The following is a 22,312-nucleotide window of genomic DNA, read 5'->3' as shown; positions in this document are numbered from 1 at the left end:
GTTTACATGCACACCAGTTCACTGATAACTTCCAAAAACCTGACAACACAATAAACCTACATTTATAAGAGATTTAAAATCATCGTATTATTCTCCGGTTTTCAATTATTTCTCATGATAACGAAGTCGCAATGAAAATAAAATCTTAAAGGAGTATTCCAGGTTCAATACAAGTTGAACATTCTCTCATCATTTACGCACCCTCATGCCATCCCAGATGTAAAACTTTCTTTCTTCTGCTGAACACAAATGAAGAGTTTTAGAAGAATATTTCAGCTCTGTAGGTCCATACAATGCAAGTGAATGGTGGCCAAAACTTTGAAGCTCCAAAAAGCAAATAAAGGTAGCATAAAATGAATCCATAAGACTCCAGTGGTTAAATCCATGTCTTCAGAACCAATATGATAGGTGTGGGTGAGAAAAATATCAATATTGAAGTTCTTTTTTACAAGAAATTCTCCTCCCTGCCCAGTAGGTGGCGATATGTACGAAGAATGTGAATCGCCAAAAACAAAAGAAGAATTTTGAAGTGAAAGTGGAGATTTATAGTAAAAAATGACTTAAATATTGATCTGTTTCTCACCCACACTTGTCATATCGCTTCTGAAGGTATGCATTTAATTACTGGAGTCACATGGATTACTTTTAAGCTGCCTTTATGTGCTTTTTGGACCATCAAAGTTCTGGCCACCATTCACTTGCACTGTATGAACCTACAGAGCTGAAATATTCTTCTAAAAATCTGTGTTTGTGTTCAGCATATCTGGGATGGCATGAGGGTCTCTTTAAGCTCAATCGACAGCATTTGTAGCATAACGTTGATTACCACAAAAAATATTTTGGACTCATCCCTCCTTTTCTTTAAAAAACAAAAATTACAGTGAGGCACTTACAATGGAAGTGAATGGGTCAAAAAAATGTTTTTGGGGGGGGGGGTTTGTTTAAAAGCAGAAATGTGAAGCTTATCATTTTATAAAAGCACTTACATGAATTCTTCTGTTAAAAATTGTGTATTATTTGAGCTGTAAAGTTGTTTAAATCGTTGTTTTTACAGTCGTTTTAGGGTTTAAGAGGTTTACGGTGTTACGTTATCAAGGCAACTAAGTTGTAAAATTGGATATAACTTTACACAGAAAAGTAAGTGATTTTTTCACTAGAATCATGTTAACACATCTTGTGGCTACTTTTGAAACAGAGATTGGCCCCATTAACTTCCATTGTAGTGCTTCACTGTAACCCAGATTTTTGCTTTATTTTTTTTTAAAAAGGAGGGACGAAGTAAAATGTTGTGGTAATAAACATTATGCCATAAATGCTGTCGATTGAGCTTAACTTGTATTGAACCCAGAATATTCCTTTAATGGTCCTAAAATTGACTTAATTTTCTTTATGCTAAATACAAAGTACATATTTTTTTCATTTTAAATATGGGCTGAAATGTGATGTGGACATGTTGTGAGATTCACCCAGAATGAATCAGGAGTGAACACATAAAACGTAAGAAATTATCAGCGAATGAACACATGGATGATTTTAATCAGATTGTAATGTAGAAAAGCTGAATCTCCTCATTGAATAAACAAAGGAGAAAAAGTCTGATTAAATATACAGCTCATCTGCCTTTTATTTTCTTTCACAACATTGTAACCATAAGCACCATGTTCTCCAACACAGGGAGAGAATTTGTTGCAGGTCACCAGACTAGCACATATACAGAGCTATTTTCCTCAAGGCATTTTTAAGAAGTATTCCACTAACAGACTTCTTACAAGTCTTTTCTTATAAGATATGAAAATACTGTCAAATAAAAAGTTAAAACTACTTTTTAAAGTCTTTTCTGCCTGTACAAACAAGTAGATTATTGATGCAAATACAATCAGTTCAAAGGAAATGAGATGACAATGTTAATAATTACGCTGACAAACAAAAATGACAAGGTGAAATGCTAGAAGTTCCGCATTTATAAATGCTCAATGTAAAATGAATTCAATGGAAAGAGAATTAAATCATAAACATGAGCAAGGCCTAAATATTATTACAGTACATCTTCTCACCAAAAACATAAAAGTCACACAATACAGCAGCGCATCTCTTCAATAAAATCTCCCTTTTGTGGGAGAAAATAGTCACAAAACAATAAAATACACAGAATTCAGAAACATGTTGGACTCTTTCACACAATTTAGTGCTTTGGGTCTGTAATACACACCTAACAACGAACTTGCTTATTTTGGAGTTTGGCCATACAACATCTTTTCAAGGTAGGTACAGGTATCTTATCAAGAGAATTCTTGATTTTTGTGTTCAAAAACGCTCAACAATCGTTGCTCCTCTCACTCAATAGTACAGGAGTGGAAATGCAAAGAGTTAACCCATATTGACGTCAATAATTTTTTTATTTGGTCCTCACTAGAACAATGGCAGTTAAGGTACATAACTGACCTGGTTTGGAAATGTCAGTGACTGGGCTTTATGTGCAGGACGAACAGGAGTTCTTGAGGAGCTTCAGAAGAAAGACAGAGAGAGAAATGGTAATAATGGATAAAAAGAGTGAACGAGAGAGGCTGATGATCTCTCGCATTCAATTCTCCCCTTCTCTTTTTTCTCTGTTTTAATCACTCTCGCCCTCTGGCTTGTTTGGCTGTACCCTGTTGAATCTCTTGAAATGGTACTGTTTTGCTCTGGTTGAGATTCTAAGGCAATGTCACATTACATATCAAAATGTACGACATCTATACATTGTGCAGCTGTGAGCGGAGGATGATGTGTGGATGAGATGTGGCAGCGGCTCTATAGAACGGTGGCCTCCATCACTATGGCTGGATCCTCTATGTCTGCTTTACTCTGGACCATCCGTAACTCCAGCTGGGCCGGGCTGGGTCTTCTACCAGGGGCTGCCATCTCTGAGAGTATAAGAACGAGAGAGAGAGAGAGCGAGCGAGCCAGTGAAGAAAGTTATTCAATCAAATAATACAAGTGAAATATTCACGCTCTGTCTTGTTTACATATACACCCATACAGCTGCCCCAAAAAGTATTTGGATGATTAAATTACACTTAAAATGTATGAATTTAATTGGATTAGAGAACAAAATATCAAACTAAGTGGCATCTACAAACAAATGACACTAGAGCTTTACTCAGAACTAACTTCCCTTTTCTGAGCCATTTTTGCAATGACTTTTAACTAGCTGGTATCAATGATTTTAATGGATTTGTGAAGTCACGCAGGTGTCACAGCAGGGTAACCACAGGTTTAGTTCACCACATAAAATTTTTTGGTTGCCACCTGGAATTTTTCAAGCCCAAATTTAAACTCACCTTACACATATACAATAGACTAATTGCAAAAAAAGATGAACAATTTTTTTAATTTAATTTTTATCTTGTCTTTGAAAGTTTGTGATTCAGGCTCTGTTTGCTCTATGTCCTAGCAAAAAGTGTATTTATATAGCACATTTCAAACAAACAAAGGCAATTCAAAGTGCTTTACATAAAAAAAGATAAAAGAAAATACAAGATAAAATAAATGTTAAAACCATTTAAGAACAAGAAATAATAAAATATAAAATTAATTAAAAAAAGTTAAAATGAATAAAGAAAAATACAGAAATAAAATGATGCAGTGCAATCGGTAAGTGCATCACAGTGCTCAGTGAATAAATGCACAGCTAAAAAGATGTGTTTTCAGTCAGGACTTGTATATGGCTACTGTTGGAGCACATCTGACCTCTTCTGGAAGCTGGTTCCAGCTGCGGGTGGCATAATAGCTAAATGCTGTCTCACCTTTTTTTGAGTGAACCCTTGTCATTTCAAACTGATGTGATCCTAATGATCTGAGAGGTCTGTTAGGTTTATATTCAACAAGCATATCTAAAACATATTTATGTCCTACACCATTGAGTGATTTATAAACGAGTAATAGTACTTTAAAATCAATTGTAAATGTAACTGGAAGGCAGTGTAAAGACATGAGGAGACAGTTAAACACATTTTTGAAATTATGTGGGGAGTGTGTCAAAGACAACAGGTTGACGGTTTAAGATGCTGTACTATTTCTTACACGGTTTTGCCATCAATTGCCTCAAAATCAGACATTGACTAATTTCTGAAGATTTTGTAGTGGGTGCTGTTTAACCTCAGCGCAACATGAGGACGAGCTGATCGCCATTCTAATATAAATGATCTTCTTCATGAAAAATGATGCAAACTCGTTGCATCTGCTGTCAGAGAGCATTTCACAGGGAAGCTGTGTTGGGGGGTTAGTTAGTTTGCTCTCTACAGTAGCAAAGAGAGTACAGGTGTTGTTTATAATGCTGTTTATAATTAAAAAGAAAAAAGAAAAGCCTTATGTAATTAGAGTAAAAGATCCTCTCTGCCGACATTTGGAGACTTCCACCTCTGGTTGCAGTGATCTGAATCCTAATATAATTGAGTTAGTGTTTTATGACACTGGAAAACGTACAACATTTCCAATTAAGTCATCTGATCCAGGAAAGCTACCGTGCTTTTAGCCAGATAGTACATTATGTGCTTTGTGCTTCGTGTGGAGTATTTAATGATCTTTGCATCCGATTACATTGTTTGTGGGCTTGTTTTAATGGGAATCCCTTCCTCGAAGTAATGGTATGTGATATTTTATGTTCTGTTTATGTTCGTGAAGTTATAAGCAAAAACACGGCTGATAAGCAACAACTGTTTACATGTAACATGTATGCCAAAAGACATGTACCTCGCTATATTTTTGTCTGCGAGTAAAACAAATAGTCTGGTTGTATTCTACTCTTCGAGAGCTTTCCAACAACATATGACAAATGGCTATTTGATCAGTTTGATGTTTTTGCCGATTACAATAATAAGTAAAATGCATAATTACTAATAAATTATCAAAACGGAACACTTCTGATTTGTCTGCAAATTTCAAAAAAGCTCTTTTCTCAGTTTTGGTCATAATGCCTACATGCATTGTAAAGTACAGCGTCTTAGCTTTAAAATGATACCTATTTTTTGTTGGTTATGAATCAGAATCAGAATCAGAATGAGCTTTATTGCCAAGTATGCTTCCACATACAAGGAATTTGACTTGGTGACAGGAGCTTCCAGTACACAACAATACAAAAAACAGCAACAAGACATTTAAAAGTGGTAGGATGTGTTGGATAATATAAAAAGACTAAGCTGTGTATTACACATTAATTATTGCTCAAAGGGGCAGTTTTAACTGTTCATGAGATGGAAAGCCTGGGGGAAAAAAACTGTTCCTGTGCCTGACGGTTCTGGTGCTCAGAGCTCTGAAGCGTCGGCCTGAAGGCAACAGTTCAAAAAGGTAGTGGGCAGGGTGAGTGGGGTCCAGAGTGATTTTTCCAGCCTTTTTTCTCACTCTGGAAGTGTATAGTTCTTGGAGGGAGGGCAGGGGGCAACCAATAATCCTCTCAGCAGTCCGAACTGTCCTTTGTAGTCTTCTGATGTCTGATTTCGTAGCTGAACCAAACCAGACAGTTATTGAAGTGCAGAGGACAGACTCAATGACCGCTGATTAGAACTGTATCAGCAGCGCCTGTGGCGGGTTGAACTTCCTCAACTGGCGAAGGAAGTACAACCTCTGCTGGGCCTTATTCACAATGAAGTCAATGTGGGTCTCCCACTTCAGGTCCTGTGAGATGGTAGTGCCCAGGAACCTGAATGACTTCACTGCTGCCACAGTGCTGTTTAGAATGGTGAAAGGGGTCAGTGTTGGGGATTCCTCCTAAAGTCCACAATAATTTCCACCATTTTGAGTGTGTTCAGCTCAAGGTTGTTTTGACTGCACCAGACAGCCAGCTGTTTAACCTCCCTTCTGTATACAGACTCATCGTCATCTCGGATGAGGCCGATGACAGTGGTGTCGTCTGCAAACTTCAGAAGCTTGACAGAGGGGTCCTTGGCGATGCAGTTGTTGGTGTAGAGGGAGAAGAGTAGTGGGGAGAACACATATCCCTGGGAGGCACCAGTGCTGATTGTACAGGTGCTGGAAGTGAATTTCCCCTGTCTCACAAGCTGCTGCCTGTCTGTCAGAAAGCTGGTAATCCACTGACAGATAGACATGGGAACAGATAGTTGGTGTAATTTAGTCCGGAGAACAGCTGGGATGATGGTGTTGAAAGCCAAACTGAAGTCCACAAAAAGGATCCTTGCATATGTCCCTGGTCTGTCCAGATTTTGCAGGATATGATGCAATCCCATGTTGACTGCATCATCCACAGACCTGTTTGCTCGATAAGCAAATTGAAGGGGATCTAGAAAGGGTCCAGTGATGTCCTTCAGGTGGGCCAACTCCAGTCTCTCAAATGACTTCATGACCACAGATGTCAGGGCAACAGGTCTGTAGTCATTAAGTCCTGTGAATTTTGGTTTTTTTGGGATGGGGATGATAGTGGAACGTTTGAAGCAGCATGGGACTTCACACTGCTCTAGTGATCTATTGAAGATCTGTGTGAAGATGGGGGCCAGCTGGTTAGCACAGGATCTAAGACATGCAGGTGAAACGCCATCTGGCCCTGTGCTTTCCTTATCCTTTGTTTTCGAAAGACATGGCTCACATCATCTTCACAGATCTTAAGTGCAGGTTGAGTAGCAGGAGGGGGGAGGAGGGGGGTTGCAGGAGGTGTTGTTGTTTGTGTGAAGTGAAGGTCAGAGTGGGTGTGGGGTGTGAGACTGGGCCTTTTAAATCTACAGTAGAACACATTCAGGTCGTTAGCCAGTTGTTGGTGCACCACAGGGTTGAGGGTAGGAGTCCTGTAATTCGTAAGTTGTTTCACGCCACTCCACACTGATGCAGGGTCGTTAGCTGAAAACTTGTTTTTCAGCTTCTCAGAGTATCTTCTTTTATCTACTCTGATTCCCCTATTCAGTGTGTTCCTGGCCTGATTGTACAAGACTTTATCCCCAACTCTGTAAGCATCCTCTTTGACCTGACGAAGCTGCCTGAGTTCCGCTGTAAACCATGGTTTGTCATTGTTAAATGTTAAATAAGTCCTAGTAGGAATGCACATATCCTCACAGAAACTGATATATGATGTTACAGTATCTGTGAGCTCAAGCCTCAAAAACACTCCAACCAGTGCAGTCAAAGCTGGCTTGTGGTTCCAGCTCTGCTTCGTTGGTCCATCTCTTTACAGTCCTTACTACAGGCTTAGCAGATTTTAATTTCTGTCTGTAGGTTGGAAGAAGATGAACCAAACAGTGAACAGATAGTCCCAAAGCTGCTCTAGGGACAGAGCGATATGCATCCTTTATTGTTGTGTAGCAGTGATCCAGTATATTTCTGTCTCTGGTTGGGCATGTAATGTGCTGTTTGTATTTGGACAGTTCACATGTGAGGTTTGCTTTGTTAAAAATCCCCAAGAATAATAATAAGTGAGTCTGGGTATTGTTGTTCCATGTCTGTGATTTGATCAGTCAGCTGTTGCAGAGCTGTGTTCACACACGCGTTTGGAGCGATATACACACTCACCAGAATAAACGAGGAAAACTCCTGCAGCGAGTAGAAAGGCTTACAGTTAATAAAGAGCGCTTCCAAATTAGGACAGCACATCATCTTTAATGTTGTTACATCTATACACCAACTTTCATTGATGTAAAAGCATGTTCCACCGCCTCTCGTTTTCCCTATTAACTCCGCGATGCGATCCGCTCTGAACAGCTGAAAGCCCGGCAGATGTAACATGCTGTCCGGAATGGCTTCACTCAGCCAGGTTTCTGTGAAGCACAAGGCAGCAGAGGTTGAAAAGTCCTTGTTTGTGTGGGTGAGGAAATGTAGTTTGTCCGTTTTGTTAGGGAGAGAGCGGAGATTCAAAGAAAGGCTGTAGTTATTAATATTTTGATAATAATTTTTTCTCTGCGGGTCCGCCAGCAAGTCAATCCGAGCTTAAAGGATTAATATTCATATTTCTACATCATTACCACAGAGTGGTGCTCATTTGTGATGCATGGGTTTTCAGGTCTTATATTGTTGTTTTATGTAACATAAATGCAAAAGTGTCGAGTTCTGTAAAAAGTTCAGATTCTAAGCTTTCAAACGGTTTTATATGTGATTTTATTTTGTAGCCAGGAACTTTTACATTTTAAATGTAAACTAATTACAAACTTCTAGCCCCGTCATTTTAAGGTGTTAAATATCCAAATCCTTTTTGGGGCACTGTATTTGTGAATTTAGGTAAATTGGACCACTTTTATCTTCGGGAACATCTTAAAAAAGTGGGCTAATTTCTCTAAATCCACTCTATATATAGAAGCATACACACAAAAAACAGCTTTTAGCTGATGTGTTACCATGGGCATAAGAGATAGTCCTCTGGATAACATGGTGCATAACTGAAAAAGTCTTCTCACATGCCGTCTGAAACAACAAGGAAACAAAAGGAAAAAGATGTAAAGAGATAGCAGACAATCAAGTATTTTAGGATTTGAACTCCTCAGTCTACATACTGCACTTGATTAGTTTAATTATTTGAGCATATTAAAGTCTTAAAGTATAATTAACACTAAAATCAGACTGATACTCCTAGTCTCTGACTAATAAAATACCATATAAAAAATAATGATATTAACATGATTACTGTGATGCATTTATAACATAATGATGATGCAATATATGGTGTACTTTCAGGTCTGTTGGGTAATGATGAGTCCAGGCCAGCAGCATAGCAGCAAATAGATCACCGGTCCCCACAAACACTGCGTCTACTTTTGGCACCTCTATTCGGATCCGCTGGGTCGTCCTTGTTCCATCTGGCATCACTGAAATATTATGTACACATGCACAAAATAAATAATTTATTCCTGTTCAGATTCTTTGACTACCATATAATGTCAACAGAGGCGGTTCAAAGTAGTACAACTCAAATATTTCAGCTTATCTGACAATTCTACATGCAGTGATGTTATCTTGCACTCTTCAGCAGTTTGACAGCTTTGCATTTGACAGAGAAATTTTGAGTTTCACAGGAAGTACACACACATACTTACAAATGCGCTGACTGCCAAGAGACACAAGGAATCTGTCTCCAAGACGCGAGGGCAGATCAGAGCTGGTGATGACCACAGTGTCTGGACCCATCTTATGCAGCAGGTCCATCACCTGAACACACAAACACAGAGACCTTCACTGAGGCCAGTTAACATAACCAGCAGCATATGCCTGAGTTTGCTTGAAATAGCTTTTTGATGATGGTTGTGCTTTATTGTCTCCAAATTTACAATAGTTTTTAAGAAGATACTGTAGATAACTCCAAAGGGTCCAAATGCACATAACAAAAAGAAAATTATAGCCGAAGCCTAAAGAAATCCAAAGATTTTTTTGCAGGTCATTTGCATCCAATACTGCTGCCCTACTTGTTTGTAAGTCAGCATTCTGCAAAGGCGTTTCTTGTCTTTGTGTGTACCAAAACTCACCTCAACAGCATCTTTCTCTGTGCTGATATTCTTACCCGTCAACAACCTGAAAAAATTAATTTGGACATTGTTAGAAGAGATGATTCTCCACCAGTGTGATTTGAGCAGCAGCAGCGAGTGACTAAATGTCAGTGTAAAGCCAAAACTGACCAGCAGAGGCCACTAAATAACCACTGTTTCATCAGCAATCTTACTGCGACACTGAGGGGTTACAGGTTTGATGTTTGCAGCAATGAATCATCCAAATCACACACTCAAGATAACACACACACACACACACACACACACACACAACGTAGCAGAGTAAATATATTCTACTCACTCAGCCTCAAACTGGTTTGGTGTGATAATATCAGCTACTGGTACCACTTTATTCTTGTACACGGGATGTAGATTCTGAGGAACATACTGAAAAAAAAAAAAAGAGCTGGATAACACAGTGCAATGAAATTTAAATGTCATCTTGTTGCAAATTCTAAATTGTCCACATCACAAATATTTTATCATGAAATGCTTTGAGACAGAGGGAAAGAGATTTAAAAGAGAAGACTACAAAGTTTTCAGGAAAGCTTACCATTGAACCATGGTCACCTAGGACAGGGTCACAAACTTGAAAGAAAAACAGAGAAAATCAGGTTATACTTTACAATAAGTTTAGAGTCACGAAACCACCCTAGTTCAGCACCAATCGTTCAAATGGGCGAGAAACGATGGGAAGGGTAAAGGGGTGGAAAGGGGGTCAAGAGCTACAACTCACTTCTAAAACACACTCAAAACAGAGATGGCTGAACATCACATTATGAGTGGAGATGAAAACACAAGAGAGAGGCAAAAGTGTGAAGAGAGCAGACAATAGAATGTTTTGCAAATCTGCAAAAAGATTTAGATGTTTTGTTCAAACTTTTGAGAATGAAAAGAGCAGAGCAGCACTGCTTTGAGACTTTACATTAATTCATTGATATTTATTCTTACAAGGAGTGTTTCTGGTTTAATACAAGTTAAACTCTACTGACTGTGTTTGTGGCATAATGTTGATTACCACAAAAAATACTTTCGACTCATCCCTCATTTTCTAAAGAAAACAGCTGCATGCAGTAAAGGCCTATTTACACCAAGACCGAATTTTCAGTATGAATGTTAGTTCGGAACGAGCCTTTGACTAGTAAACAATGGATTCCCATGTATTCCCACCATTCACACTGGAAAATTGCCCGCTGACAATCTGAAGTTTTTTTTTTTTTTTTTACGGACTGCAATGAAAACTGACTGACCAGTGAGATAAGAGCTTTTTGTCATTTTTCCAGAGTCCTTGCTGCTGCACAATCCAGGCCATTGGTGGCGCTAATCAACGGCAAACAGAGGTGCTGTGCTCTTTTACTCGTGCACGAAAACTCAACAAATATGCAGTAAATAAATAATATATAGAAGCAGTAAACACATTCTTTCCTCTTCAGAAAATATATTTAATGGGCTGATACCTAATTTTAAAGAACATGGGCCTGCTTGGTGTTTTATCTTAATGTGCATTATTTAATATGTACACACCAGAGATGGAAACCCGAGTCTGCGCTCGGACTCGAGTCACAAATAATTCACAAAACAAAATTGACTTGCGACTCGACAGTTGGCTTGAGACTTGACTTGGACTTGAAATCATAGACTCGTGGAACACACAAGTCATTTTTCCGCCAGTGCGACTACAGAGTTGGCAAACTCTCCCTCTCTCTCTCTCTGTTTATGCGCTGCCGGTTTCTGTTAAGCAACATCAAATGGCAAACACATCAAAAGTGGAATGAAACAGAGATATTCGCTACACGGATCAATGGATAAAGCAGCGCGAGCGCAGAACAGGTGCGTTCGCGCATCTCACGGACTGGTCTCGAGCTTTTAACCTCGCAGTATAATCATTACAGTGCTGCGAGGACCAGTGAGAAGCACGGCGTGAGTCATGGAAACATTTGAATTCGGCACAGAACTATCTAGTGCAAACCTTTCGGTTTTAAACAACATTAAACGGCCTGACAAAACAGCATTGACGCTGATAAAACACAGACATGCACAGACATAAATTAACAGACCTTTCACACATCACCACCTTTATCATGAATTTACTATAGTAACAATAACTGTATTGACTAGTATTTTAGGCAGAAATATATTAATTCTAAATATGATATTACTACTATAGCTCTATTAAATTTATAAAAGGCTACATTAGGGGAGTGAGGGAATATCATTCTTTTTTTTTTTTTTTTTTACAACTATGGCAGTTTATAAATGTTTATATTTTGTATTTATAGTTTTAAATGTGTTTAGGATGCTGTTTTTCTTCACAAAATGTCAAAGTTTGTTTTATAGAAATCATGTTACATTTTATCATGGTAGTGAAGATCCATGCTTGGTTTTACTTGAGGTTACCTTAGTCTTGTTACAAATAAATCCCACTGTTTAAACTATAAAAAAATATGGTACATTTTCATATGGGCAAATGCAAAATATAATAAAGGGCTTTACTGTATAAAAATAAAATCCATGATTAAAGTACAACCTTATGTACTTTATTAGACAAGTTTAAACAAATAAACAAGGCAATCCCTTAAAGTAGTCAGTTTTAATATTTCAAAATTGAATTAGCCTTATACAGTGTTTATTAAACTAACCAGCCACAAATAAAGAACTACTGCCTTGTGTATATATATATATATATATACACTACAGGTGCATCTCAATAAATTAGAATGTCGTGGAAAAGTTCATTCATTTCAGTAATTCAACTCAAATTGTGAAACTCGTGTATTAAATAAATTCAATGCACACAGACTGAAGTAGTTTAAGTCTTTGGTTCTTTTAATTGTGATGATTTTGGCTCACATTTAACAAAAACCCACCAATTCACTATCTCAAAAAATTAGAATATGGTGACATGCCAATCAGCTAATCAACTCAAAACACCTGCAAAGGTTTCCTGAGCCTTCAAAATGGTCTCTCAGTTTGGTTCACTAGGCTACACAATCATGGGGAAGACTGCTGATCTGACAGTTGTCCAGAAGACAATCATTGACACCCTTCACAAGGAGGGTAAGCCACAAACATTCATTGCCAAAGAAGCTGGCTGTTCACAGAGTGCTGTATCCAAGCTTGTTAACAGAAAGTTGAGTGGAAGGAAAAAGTGTGGAAGAAAAAGATGCACAACCAACTGAGAGAACCACAGCCTTATGATTGTCAAGCAAAATCGATTCAAGAATTTGGGTGAACTTCACAAGGAATGGACTGAGGCTGGGGTCAAGGCATCAAGAGCCACCACACACAGACATGTCAAGGAATTTGGCTACAGTTGTCGTATTCCTCTTGTTAAGCCACTCCTGAACCACAGACAACATCAGAGGTGTCTTACCTGGGCTAAGGAGAAGAAGAACTGGACTGTTGCCCAGTGGTCCAAAGTCCTCTTTTCAGATGAGAGCAAGTTTTGTATTTCATTTGGAAACCAAGGTCCTAGAGTCTGGAGGAAGGGTGGAGAAGCTCATAGCCCAAGTTGCTTGAAGTCCAGTGTTAAGTTTCCACAGTCTGTGATGATTTGGGGTGCAATGTCATCTGCTGGTGTTGGTCCATTGTGTTTTTTGAAAACCAAAGTCACTGCACCCGTTTACCAAGAAATTTTGGAGCACTTCATGCTTCCTTCTGCTGACCAGCTTTTTAAAGATGCTGATTTCATTTTCCAGCAGGATTTGGCACCTGCCCACACTGCCAAAAGCACCAAAAGTTGGTTAAATGACCATGGTGTTGGTGTGCTTGACTGGCCAGCAAACTCACCAGACCTGAACCCTATAGAGAATCTATGGGGTATTGTCAAGAGGAAAATGAGAAACAAGAGACCAAAAAATGCAGATGAGCTGAAGGCCACTGTCAAAGAAACCTGGGCTTACATACCACCTCAGCAGTGCCACAAACTGATCACCTCCATGCCACGCCGAATTGAGGCAGTAATTAAAGCAAAAGGAGCCCCTACCAAGTATTGAGTACATATACAGTAAATGAACGTACTTTCCAGAAGGCCAACAATTCACTAAAAATGTTTTTGTTTATTGGTCTTATGATGTATTCTAATTTTTTGAGATAGTGAATTGGTGGGTTTTTGTTAAATGTGAGCCAAAATCATCACAATTAAAATAACCAAAGACTTAAACTACTTCAGTCTGTGTGCATTGAATTTATTTAATACACGAGTTTCACAATTTGAGTTGAATTACTGAAATAAATGAACTTTTCCACGACATTCTAATTTATTGAGATGCACCTGTATATTGCCAAAAGTATTCGCTCACCCATCCAAATAATTGAATTCAGGTGTTCCAATCACTTCCATGGCCATAGGTGTATAAAATGAAGCACCTAGGCATGCAGACTGCTTCTACAAACATTTGTGAAAGAATGGGCCGCTCTCAGGAGCTCAGTGAATTCCAGCGTGGTACTGTGATAGGATGCCACCTGTGCAACAAGTCCAGTCGTGAAATTTCCTCGCTACTAAATATTCCACAGTCAACTGTCAGTGGTATTATAACAAAGTGGAAGCGATTGGGAATGACAGCAATTCAGCCACGAAGTGGTAGGCCACGTAAAATGACAGAGCGGGGTCAGCGGATGCTGAGGCGCATAGTGCGCATATGTCGCCAACTTTCTGCAGAGTCAATCGCTACAGACCTCCAAAGTTCATGTGGCCTTCAGATTAGCTCAAGAACAGTGCGTAGAGAGCTTCATGGAATGGGTTTCCATGGCCGAGCAGCTGCATCCAAGCCATACATCACCAAGTGCAATGCAAAGCGTCGGATGCAGTGGTGTAAAGCACGCCGCCACTGGACTCTAGAGCAGTGGAGACGCGTTCTCTGGAGTGACGAATCACGCTTCTCCATCTGGCAATCTGATGGACGAGTCTGGGTTTGGCAGTTTCCAGGAGAATGGTACTTGTCTGACTGCATTGTGCCAACTGTGAAGTTTGGTGGAGGGGGATTATGGTGTGGGGTTGTTTTTCAGGAGCTGGGCTTGGCCCCTTAGTTCCAGTGAAAGGAACTCTGAATGCTTCAGCATACCAAGAGATTTTGGACAATTCCATGCTCCCAATTTTGTGGGAACAGTTTGGGGATGGCCCCTTCCTGTTCCAACATGACTGCGCACCAGTGCACAAAGCAAGGTCCATAAAGACATGGATGAGCGAGTTTGGTGTGGAAGAACTTGACTGGCCTGCACAGAGTCCTGACCTCAACCCGATAGAGCACCTTTGGGATGAATTAGAGCGAAGACTGCGAGCCAGGCCTTTTCGTCCAACATCAGTGTCTGACCTCACAAATGCGCTTCTGGAAGAATGGTCAAAAATTCCCATAAACACACTCCTAAACCTTGTGGAAAGCCTTCCCAGAAGAGTTGAAGCTGTTATAGCTGCAAAGGGTGGGCCAACGTCATATTAAACCCTATGGATTAAGAATGGGATGTCACTTAAGTTCATATGCGTCTAAAGGCAGATGAGCGAATACTTTTGGCAATATAGTGTGTATATATTATCCATGCATTAAAAACAGTAGTGAGGTTTGACAATTTGTTTGGACTAAGCTCATAGTAAAATAATAAAAAGACTCTTTACTTGCAATATTTTACTACTACTGTAGACAAACAAATTGCTGAACCTCACTGCTATTTTTATTGCAAGGATAAAACAAAAGTATTCCTGTAACGGTGCTCTTTTTCTCGTGATGCACAAGAAACTCTGAATTCAATACAAAGATGCAATAATTAAATAAAGACCATGCTGTGTCTTCTTTTATATTATTATTGTTATGTATCATATTTTATGCTATACCTTACTTAATGTACATTATTTCACATGTACATTTTATATATATATATATATATTATATATATATATATATCACTGACCCTTGTGTTATATTATCATACATTAAAAAAAGAGAAACTGCGTTCAGGAGTTCATTTGGAATATACTTATTGCAAACTACATGCATAAAGACAGAAGACACGGGATGCAACAGCGTTCTTTATTCATCTCAATCACACATTCTATTTTTTCCTCTAAATGCATCAAAAACATGGCAAGAACATAATGAAACATTCATGCCAAATTAGGTAAATAATTGCCTTAACTGTGTTAAATTTATTAATCTCATGGATTGACAGCTGAATGCACCAGAATAAATCTTTGTGGAACAGCATCACCTACTGTACAGGGGTGAAATTGTTTTTCATTTTATTCGTTACGGTCTCGATGTGAATAGACCTTTCGTCAGCAGTTCATCTTGCAAATTTGTCACGAATTTGGTGTGAACAGGCCTTAAGGCACATACAATGGAAGTAAACAGGTCCAATGCACAAAACATTAAATACACACCATTTTTCAAAAGTATAGCCACAATACTTAAGCATTATGAGTGTTAACATGACTCTAGTGTGATCAAATCACTTACTAACCTTGTCTGTGTAAAGTTATCCAGTATTTTTAACTCCATTGTCATGACGATGTAACGCAGGTAAACCATGTAGGCCTGAATCCCTGAATCTTTAGCACGATATAAAGGATACAAAAAAAAAAAAAAAAAAAAGAGAGCTTTGACTGAATGTTCGGTTTTCATAATCGTCTTTTGCTCTTGAACAAGCTGTCGTGTTATTCTGCCCATGATCAGACCTACGGAGAAGACGCAAGGATATGCGCATCGTTTAAACAGAACAGCCTCCCCTCATAAACAGCTGCTTCATGTTTGGCGCTAGAGTAGCAGAACTGCGGCAGGCCAAATATGCTCGCTTCGGTGCGGTTATGGATTGCGGTCTATTCTGACGAGTAATTTTGATCTCACCACTGTGTTTCATGTAAAAGCCACTCATTTCTGTTCCGCGAGTGTTGCTGAAGTTTTGCACCTGCCCAGAACCACTGTTATGTTTGTGAATGAGTTTGAATTCTCTGCTGTAATGAGAGCTCATGCATGAGGCAGCGCTGTGATTGGATGGAAGTGTTCCTTCTCATGAATAATATGGAGAAACCCTCAGAATCTAATGATTAGCGCACTCTACTACCAACTACAACTCAGATTTTATGCATATACCTAATATTTTGTGACATTGCTTCAACTTTAGTTTTTAAACTGGAAGAATGAAATGGCTCAATATAATGAAAAAAGAATCACTTTCCCCTTAAAAATAGACATAATGAGTGCTGTCATTGTTTTCAATTATGTGCAACCTGCACGTATCTGCTAACACATAAAAAACGTGTCTTGGAATTTCATGACCCTTCAATGAGTATACGTGCCTACTGATGCTTTCTGTGCTGTTTTGCTGCATGTTTCTTGCTCTTAAATACTGTTTGTAAAGACATTTTTATACATTAGGGTTGCCACGGTGTTACCGGTTTTACACCCTTTACAAGGGACAACACCGATGTGAAATTTTATACCGGTGGAAACATTATGAATGGAACTTCCAATATCAATACAATAGTCTAACGAATAGAATAGCCTTAAATAAAAAATAGTTGCCTAATGTAGAGTTTGCTACCCATGATAAATGAACCTAAATAACGCATTGAAAGCCAAATGTTCTTTAACAACATATCAAATTACAGAGGCAGCAAAGTACGCACACTGACAGAAGACGTTTAATTGCAGGTAGTGAATATAATGTGCATGGTGGGTAACTGTAAGACGTCTTGGATTCGGAATGACACAAGAAATGCTGTTAGACACACAGACACGCACTTGAAGAAACACACACTTTATTATATTTTTAAGAGAACAGATGACAGAAAAGCCGTCTATTGCGCATGTTTGTTTGGAGACGTGCAGTCTCGTGGAACACACGTATGTAAAAGGTTCTCACACTTTCTTTGTTTCAACCTTCTGAATTTTTTTTGCAAGAACATTATCGTCTATAAGAATGCTGTAAATGACCTCAGACCATCTCAGCTCAGGAGTTGCTTTGAGTTCAGTTCGCTTTATTTCCACAGAGCAGTTCGTTGTGAACGCAACTCTGCAGGGTCACTTTATATATAGCCTATATATCTGTGATTAAATCATTAAATAATATAAAACACATTCACCTCGAACCATGATTTATATTTCAGTGATTGTTATCATCATTATAATTATTATGTTTACATTTAGAATTGTTTTTAGATCTTAATATGCATTAGTCATTTTCCACCGTTATCATAGACGGATACTTGCCTGACAGTAAATGGAAATGTGGTTACAGTTGTGCTCAAAAGTTTGCATACCCTGGCAGAAATTTTGAAATTTTGGCATTGATTTTGAAAATATGACTGATCATGCAAAAATACTGTCTTTTATTTAAGGATAGTGATCATATGAAGCCATTTATTATCACATAGTTGTTTGGCTCCTTTTAAAATCATAAAGATAACAGAAATCACCCAAATGGCCCTGATCAAAAGTTTACATACCCTTGAATGTTTGGCTTTGTTACAGACACACAAGGTGACACACACAGGTTTAAATGGCAATTAAAGGTTAATTTCCACACCTGTGGCTTTTTAAATTGCAGTTAGTGTCTGTGTATAAATAGTCGATGTGTTTGTTAGCTCTCACATGGATGCACTGAGCAGGCTAGATACTGAGCCATGGGGAGCAGAAAACAACTGTCAAAAGACCTGCGTAACAAGGTAATGGAACTTTATAAAGATGGAAAAGGATATAAAAAGATATCCAAAGCCTTGAAAATGCCAGTCAGTACTGTTCAATCACTTATTAAGAAGTGGAAAATTCAGGGATCTCTTGATACCAAGCCAAGGTAGGTAGACCAAGAAAGATTTCAGCCACAACAGCCAGAAGAATTGTTCAGGATACAAAGAAAAACCCACAGGTAACCTCAGGAGAAATACAGGCTGCTCTGGAAAAAGACGGTGTGGTTGTTTCAAGGAGCACAATACGACGATACTTAAACAAAAATGAGCTGCATGGTCGAGATGCCAGAAAGAAGCCTTTACTGCGCCAATGCCACAAAAAACAAGGCCTGTAGTGAAAAGAATACCATCCCCACTGTGAAGCATGGTGGTGGCTCACTGATGTTTTGGGGGTGTGTGAGCTCTAAAGGCACGGGGGATCTTGTGAAAATTGATGGCAAGATGAATGCAGCATGTTATCAGAAAATACTGGCAGTCAATTTGCATTCTTCTGCACGAAAGCTGCGCATGGGACGCTCTTGGACTTTCCAGCACGACAATGACCCTAAACACAAGGCCAAGTTGTCCCTCCAGTGGTTACAGCAGAAAAAGGTGAAGGTTCTGGAGTGGCCATCACAGTCTCCTGACCTTAATATCACCGAGCCACTCTGGGGAGATCTCAAACGTGCGGTTCATGCAAGACGACCAAAGACTTTGCATGACCTGGAGGCATTTCACCAAGATGAATGGGCAGCTATACCACCTGCAAGAAATTGAGGCCTCATAGACAACTATTACAAAAGACTGCACGCTGTCATTGATGCTAAAGGGGGCAATACACAGTATTAAGAACTAAGGGTATGCAGACTTTTGAACAGGGGTCATTTCATTTTTTTCTTTGTTGCCATGTTTTGTTTTATGATTGTGCCTTTCTGTTATAACCTACAGTTGAATATGAATCCCATAATAAATAAAAGAAATGTGTTTTGCCTGCTCACTCATATTTTCTTTAAAAATGGTACATATATTACCAATTCTCTAAGGGTATGCAAACTTTTAAGCACAACTGTATATATGTTTTTTTTACCACTTTGTTATTTTAATTGCTTTTTCATTTAGTTTGAAGTGCAATTTTGAAATTTTTCGTTTTTTAAATAAATTAATTTAATTTTCAATGCAAAATCACTAAAGCAAGAATATTCACCGATCCCTCAGCTGGAGGGTTGACGATGTAATTGGATATTGTGATATATATATATATATATATATATATATATATATATATATATATATATATATATATAAAAAAATTACTATTATTATTTTTTTTTTAAATATTGACTCTAAAACACATTGAAAGTCATTAATCTTCCGAAGCTGCTAAAATGGGTCCTGGGATGAAAGGTAATAAAACACCAACATTAAACCCGCAACAACCCACAATAAGTGATGTATTTGCCTGGACAACGAAATATCCGACCGGTAGCCCGTGATGGAGAGAATGCACAAATGAAATTGCCAAAGAGATGCTGCCCTTCACAACTGTTGAAAAGCCATCTTTCAAAAAGTTGAACAACACACATCTTAATTACACTTCAGATTTTTCAGTTTCATTTGAATTTTTAGTTAAAATAAATAAAAAATAAAGTTCAAAGTTTGAAATCAAGCCGCCTTGCATTATTGTGTAGGCTATTGCTTAATGAAAATAGTACCACCCTAGCATTCAATCAGCGTTAATACCGGTGTTAGTCAGTTTGAATGTGAACACCACACCGGTGTGAAAATTATGATACCGTGGCAAGTCTATTATACATGTTGATGATATGTTATCTATGCATGTACACTACCAGTCAAAAGCTTGGACACACTTGACTGAAATGTTATGACGATAAAAACATTTTGATCAAATGCTTAAATGCTTGAAATTAGTTTTGTAGACAAAAACAACTTGTGTTATGTATAAATTTCTTTGCAAAACTCATATCTGAACTCATGAAGTTGGTTGAGAGAATGCCCAGAGTGTGCAGAGCTGTAATCTAGGCAAAGGGTGGTGACTTTAAAGAAGCCAAAATATAAGATAATGTTGTTGTGTTTGTTTGGTTGCTAAATATTTCCATACTTTCATCTGTGTTATTTCACAGTTAAGATGACTTATCTATTATTCTAAAATGTGGAAAATAGTAATAAAAAAGAATGAGTAGGCATGCCCAAACTTTTAACTGGTACTGTATATCAGCTTAGAAGGAGAGAAAGAGACTTACCATATACAAGATTAGGATTGGCCCTCTTCAGCTCTTGTACAATATCAACTACCATCTCCAGAAATGATGTATCTCTAGTGTAACCTACAGCAACACAGAGAGGAGCATGTTTTGAATTTGTTTTCTTACCAAAAACTTAATCTTGTTCTGAAAGGCTTGACTCTTGAATATTTGGCTCTGGATTTTTGCCAGGGCAAATTGAGAAAGCCTTTCTCTTAGAAGGCCTAAAAATGCTGGGGCCTGGGTAACTCAGCAAGTATTGACGCTGACTACCACCCCTGGATCGTGAGTTCAGATCCAGGGTGTGCTGAGTGACTCCAGCCAGGTCTCCTAAGCAACCAAATTGGCCCGATTGCTAGGGAGGGTAAAGTCACATGGGGTAACCTCCTCGTGGTCGCTATAATTTGTGGTTCTCGCTCTCAGTGGGGCGCATGGTGAGTTGTGCGTGGATACCGCGGAGAATAGCGTGAAGCCTCCACGCGCGCTACGTCTCCACGGTAACATGCTAAAAGCCACGTGATAAGATATGCGGACTGACAGTCTCAGACGTGGAGGCAACTGAGATTCTTCCTCCGCCACCCGGATTGAGGCGAGTCACTACGCCACCATGAGGACTTAGAGCGCATTAGTGACTGGGCATTCAAAATTGGGGAGAAAAGGGGAGACATTATAAAAAATAAAGAGAAAATGGAGAAAAACACAAAAACAAAACACTGACCACCATACTAATATAGTATTACTCAGCATAAGTGCAAAGGTCACTGTCTGGACAGAGTGCCATTTGTGCACTAAAATGTTGTTTCATTTGAAAAGGTTACTGTTGAACTTTCAAGAATGGACCCTTCTAACATTTCCTGTTTTGGAAAGCAGAAGTATCGTATAGTGGGGTAAACTTCTACAGCAGTAAATGGGAGACACAGTAAATATTATATTTGTCTTCCCATTGACAACAATAGCAAAAAAAAACAACAAAAAAAACACTATTACATTTTCAAGACTTTCCATAAGAGCAGAAAATTTAGAGAGTGGTGAATTATGGCAGTAGGAAGAAAGAAAATGCTAAATTTACTGTCATTCTCTCAGCAGCTATATTAAAACCCCATCACAGCATTGGTGACTATTTTCTTTTTTTTTTTTTTTTTTATGAAAAAATTAAATGTTTGCTAAATGAACGTTTCTAAATTACAAAGAAATTTGTCATAACCATCTGTGAAAAGGGTCAAATGGGAAGGAATTTAACGATTCAGGTTTCTTCCAAATGGTCTGTTTAAATGTCTTTATTAAAAAGACATTTTATTCATTCATTCAAAAAAACATTGCACTAATTAAACAAAGCTCATAATGTGCATCTTTAAAAAAAACACTGTCATATTAACAACTATCTAGTAATTACTTTGTCTCACAAGCACGAGACAAGCCTTAAATACACATACAGTAACAATTATCGGTTCATTTCAAGTCTGACATTTTAAAAGAATCTACTCATAAGATTCATTTGTTTGGGAATCGTTCTACGCTGGTTGCGCTGTATGTTTCGTGCAGTAGGTTCAAAAGAACCGGCTAATAAGATTCATTGTTTGAAAATGAAAATCTTTCGGTTCTGGTATTTAAAAAAAAAAAAAATGTTTGGTTCCAAACCCTATTCAAGAAGTGATGTTTTCCCACCTTAGGCCCAAAGTACAATAGCCATAACCACCCTAGACATTGGGGGACCACCATAGGGGGATGTTCTCCCCAATCTTAAGACTAGTGGTCAACAAATAGGGGTTTTGTAATGGCCGATTCTTAAACTATTGCATCCAGTCCTAAATATGTGGTTACAGCCATGAAAAGTATAGTTATTTATTGTTACTAACCCTTACCCTACTAACACTACATTATATCAACCCTGTCACAATAAGTTTGAAATTTATATACTTTTAATTTGAATAGATAATGGAGTA

General features: G+C 38.4%; 1 protein-coding gene across 1 annotated transcript in view; it reads right to left on the bottom strand.

Moving 5' to 3' along the window:
* Positions 1–1,599: 1,599 nt before the first annotated feature.
* The window catches only part of LOC127444340 (pyridoxal kinase-like), a 30,856-nt gene continuing 10,143 nt past the window's right edge, over positions 1,600–22,312 (bottom strand). The window contains exons 4-11 of the mRNA XM_051703640.1: positions 20,370–20,453; positions 10,006–10,040; positions 9,754–9,839; positions 9,432–9,477; positions 9,006–9,117; positions 8,641–8,777; positions 8,310–8,376; positions 1,600–2,903 (exon numbers count right to left, since the gene is read on the bottom strand). Coding sequence (XP_051559600.1) covers positions 2,791–2,903; positions 8,310–8,376; positions 8,641–8,777; positions 9,006–9,117; positions 9,432–9,477; positions 9,754–9,839; positions 10,006–10,040; positions 20,370–20,453 — 680 coding nt within the window. The 3' untranslated portion in view covers positions 1,600–2,790. The remainder of the gene's footprint in view (positions 2,904–8,309; positions 8,377–8,640; positions 8,778–9,005; positions 9,118–9,431; positions 9,478–9,753; positions 9,840–10,005; positions 10,041–20,369; positions 20,454–22,312) is intronic.

This window comes from Myxocyprinus asiaticus, chromosome 7 (genome assembly GCF_019703515.2).
Source record: "Myxocyprinus asiaticus isolate MX2 ecotype Aquarium Trade chromosome 7, UBuf_Myxa_2, whole genome shotgun sequence".
NCBI lineage: Eukaryota > Metazoa > Chordata > Actinopteri > Cypriniformes > Catostomidae > Myxocyprinus > Myxocyprinus asiaticus.
The sequence above is the reverse complement of the archived record's forward strand: the minus strand, read 5'-3'. Positions and strand labels throughout refer to the sequence as shown.